The 4,379-nt window shown below is 32.2% G+C and overlaps 1 protein-coding gene across 2 annotated transcripts in view; it reads left to right on the top strand.

Moving 5' to 3' along the window:
* LOC117176735 overlaps positions 1–4,379 on the top strand; it is a 28,926-nt gene that overhangs the window by 22,375 nt on the left and 2,172 nt on the right. For both annotated transcript variants that reach the window (XM_033367002.1, XM_033367003.1), the window contains one exon: positions 507–774. In XM_033367002.1, coding sequence (XP_033222893.1) covers positions 507–774 — 268 coding nt within the window. The remainder of the gene's footprint in view (positions 1–506; positions 775–4,379) is intronic.

Genomic DNA, 4,379 nt, shown 5'->3' on the forward strand with positions numbered 1-4,379 from the left:
AGATTGATCAGCAACCTGGGTCGGAGCAGTGTTGCGGAACGAACGTGTTATTTACTTAAATAGCACGAGAATTCTGGATCAATTTGAAAAATCTCTATCCCTCCCACACACTACTCCTTTCCCCTGGCGAGTGAGTCACGCCTACCCCGAAAGGGAAATGGCTTAATGGTGTAATAATAATAATAATACTTGTGTCCCAGAAGTGGCCAAAGCCCGAAAGTGTTATAGCCATGGCGAAGTCAGTAGTTTGAAGTCACACGAAATTGCTAATATAACGTTATATATACGAGTTTTTAATACCTGATAGCAATTGTTAATTTTCTAAATAAATTTTAATAAAAAATATGAATTTTCATCAATTTTTAACTGGCTGATTTGGTTTATAAATGAATTTACAATTTGACTACTTGTTCAAAAATGGAATGTAGTTTTTTGTTATAAAATAGCAATAAAATAGGAAACGAGATGGTCAGAATTGTAATATTTTCTTCCATTTCTTACTCTAGGAGAACCTCCAGAAACGAGGAGTATCGTAGCGTACTCGTGGGCGAGAAGATTGGCACTCGATTACCGGAATTCCAAGGATTGCGACGGTAATGGTAGCTCCCGAATGACGTCTGACGGCCACAGTACGAAGTGGCTTGAAACAATCCCAGGACAGCTCTTTCTATACAGTGCCCACTTAGACATTAGAGTAGCCGCGTATCCGAGTGTCCGGGTGATCGGCGTTAAACGAGGACTCCTTCAGACTTCTCCACTTTTCTGCACAATTTGGTAAGTGTCTAAACTTGTTAGAATCCTCAAATTTCTTTGGCCTTGAAGAAAGGCTCTATATACGTTTTTTTTTACGTCAAATGAGTTTTCTATATCTTTGGATGCGTACTGAAAAAAAGAATTCATCTGTGTAAAAGATATTTAGAAATTCTATTGTAATTGAATGTGAAGATAAGTAGATTATATCTACCAAATCGGTTTTTGTTTATCCGTAAATCAGTCACTAGCACCGAGTGAAGGAAAACCTACGTTCATAGAGACGTTCTTCGTAGTGAATCTCGTTTAGTTCCTTCCAGCTTATCGAAAGAAAAAACCTATTTACAGTTGAATGACTGGCGTGCAAAACGGGATAACACTCGAAATTTTCGAACTGCACTTTTTCACTTTTTTAAATTCTTTATTTTGCCTTTTTTAGAATAAATCATCAAAACTAGCGATTGTGGTAACACCGGGTATGTCTAACGGCCAAAAGGGGGTGACCCTTCATTGACTCTTATGGAAGCTCTGGATTTTTAAATACTATTCCGAGGTTCTAAACGTAAAAACTGCATCTGGTTGTCATGCGGCTATTTTAGGCTGTAACTTTTTGGTACCGCTCAATTTCTCAGTTTCTACATCTATTTATTAGCTATTTTTTTGTTACTTGGAAGGAAGTTGTTTATTCAGCACAGTTTTCTAAACATTTTGGTAATATTTGCACCCTTTTACCGTTAAAATTGGCTGAGAAAAATGCGATCGCGTGAAAATCACCTTGGCACGCGTCGAAGTGATGAGAAGTACGAGAAACTGAAAGGCAAACGCGTGCCTCAAATTCCTCAAATTGATTTCAACTAGCTTTTTCTTTTTTTATGATTCAAAGATTTCTCATACTCATTTTTGCATTTTGTATACATTGAAATGATGAAATTCTTAAACGGAAAATATAAATATATTATGTTTCAACAACGAAATACCATGGTAATATTATACTACTTTTCGTTTCAAAACATACGATTTTTTCATTACAAAAAACGGCGTCAACAATTGTAATGAAATTTTTTAGTTTGTTTATGCGTGAGTTTCTAATATGAAATGATTTCAACGATAAATAAACTAAGTTATTCTTAAATTAATATAAAAGTAAAGGACGCTCCTTATGTGGGTTGTGACTCTTAGGGCGCCAGCTACCCCTGGGGTTACACCATCGAGCTACGAAAATTCTTATAAAATCCACAGTTTTGTAAATAATGATCTCAAATATCTAAACACTGCGTATAGAGTGACCACCTAACATAAAATTGATTTTTTTTGTTCAAAGTATAAAAATGGCATAATACGAACGTTTTTCTTGCCTCCTGTGACAAAAATGTGGGTTACCCCTTCTTGGACGCCAGCCATTCAGTTTTTGATTTTCAAATCATTTTTATTGTGATTTTTTGGCTGATTCTTTAATGATTTATTGATAGCAATAATATACATATATACAAAAATTAATATTTGCACTGTGAAATGTAGATGAACTGCTTTCTTAAGCATAAAGCGGCCTTGTTTGATGATGAAAAAGAGACTCGAAAACCTATCTTCGTAGATATGGGTTTTCATCAGTTTTCTCGCCTTGTTTTTTCTCATAAGTGTAAAGCCCTATATAATCAAAAGTATGGCATCGCATTATGCTGAAAGATAGTAAGTTAAAAAATAATTTCAGCCAGCTTGGAAGGTCCAATTGCACTTAATCAGATCGCCTATTAATGTAGTCAATGTGAGATCTTTGCGGTCCAATGTAATTAACTTTTGAGTTATAAATTGAATGTCGAAGACAGATAAAAGTATAGGCGTCCTTTCCGCACTGTCTTAGCATGTTTTCACATTTTTGCATAATTTACCAAGTCCAAAATATTATTTTTATCAAAAATCTTGACAATAGTCTTTTACACTACTCTCGCGACAGAAGTAAAAAACTTTTCTTTGCACATTTCTAAATCAAATAAGAGCATTCACGTTGAAATGTTCTTCTTTGTTTTCTATGTAAAAAACTATTCTTTCTTCATTTTTCTATGTAAAAAAACTATTCTTTATACATTAAAAAAAAATAAGAGCACTCATATTGGATTTTTCTACTTGGTTTTCTATGCATCAATTTATTTTTCGACCAAATTTTCCTAAATTATAATAAGTAAGATCTGATGATGAGACCATACTGATTCGAAACGTATCACCAAGTTTTTGTCAGAAATTTAATTAATGAAACTTTTCTAGTGCTCTCGAAGTAATCGGAGTATATCTTTTGATTTTCCACACACAAAAAAATCATTTACATTTGAATACATGAGTTTAAGGTTCTTTTTGAATTAACATACTTGTTTCAAGGGCCTTTCAAACAGGATTCAAAGGTCACAGACACCGTAGACGGTAGACATTAGACCAGGCCATTATAATCGTATCCAAGAACGCCCCTTAGTTCTACCGTTATAAGTGCACTTTTCTGCCCCCAACTGGAGAAAACCACCCGGGAATGTCGCAGTAATAACTGTTGTGGTACTTGTTAGATGACTACTTTACATCTGATACTCAACCTTTTCTCTTATATTTTGAGAGGCTTCCTACATAATAATAATAAAGAATAGATGTTTATTCAAATATATAAGTAAATTTAAATGGTTTCAGGCTTGAAATACTCTGGAGAATACTGTTTGAAATTCTAGTAAAGTTCAGTGAGATTGTGCAAATTCAATAAAATTCTAATAAGTTAACATGAAAACTGAATTAAAATTAACGAAATTGTGCGAAAAATGGAACTTGAAATATTAATGTACAGCTTTTATGAGTAAACTTCCTAAAATATACATTTTAGTGAAGTCCACTGAAATCAAACTAAATTTAAAAGCACTTTACTAAATTAAAATTAAATTAAATTAAAATTTGAATTTAGCAGACTTTAGTCAGTAAACTAAATTCAAATAAATTTGGCCTCACGCAAGGAAATTGAATTAAGTTGATGTGCAAAAAATTATATTTTCTTCAAATTCAAACTAACACAACTGACCATTTCCATTTTAAATCAGGCAACATTTCAAGAAAATTATAGAGCATGCTGTAACAATGATTTGATATTTGGATATATCAATCTGTGGGAAAAATAAAAGAACGCGTATTTCACAGTGTAATCAACCCTTTTTTTATTTATTAAAATCATTAAAATATTACATGCGAATTCTACACAATTGACATTTTTTCAAAATGCAGTATCTTCCTAACGAGCATAGGTATTTAGAATTTTCTTTTTTTTCTTACCTTGAGCATTCTTACTTACTCAATTGATCCTCAAAAAATTGTAAAATTTTAAGAGAAAATAGAGTTTTACATAATTTTACATTATTTATGAGAAAAAATATTAAATTAAATTTAGAAACAAAAATTTGTCTGGCCTCAAAAATGGTTAAGCCCCAATAAAAATGGCATTTATAAGCAAAAATTATAAAAACTTGTAAAATAAAAATACCATCTTTCTTATTTTTTCTCATATTAAAAAAAAGTTCCTACTAATATAAAAAAGGCACCTTAACAGTTTTATGAGGGCTAAAGCATTTTTTGAAAATAAAAATTTTGATTTTTGCTATGAAGAATGC

The sequence above is a fragment of the Belonocnema kinseyi genome, chromosome 7 (genome assembly GCF_010883055.1).
Source record: "Belonocnema kinseyi isolate 2016_QV_RU_SX_M_011 chromosome 7, B_treatae_v1, whole genome shotgun sequence".
Lineage (NCBI taxonomy): Eukaryota > Metazoa > Arthropoda > Insecta > Hymenoptera > Cynipidae > Belonocnema > Belonocnema kinseyi.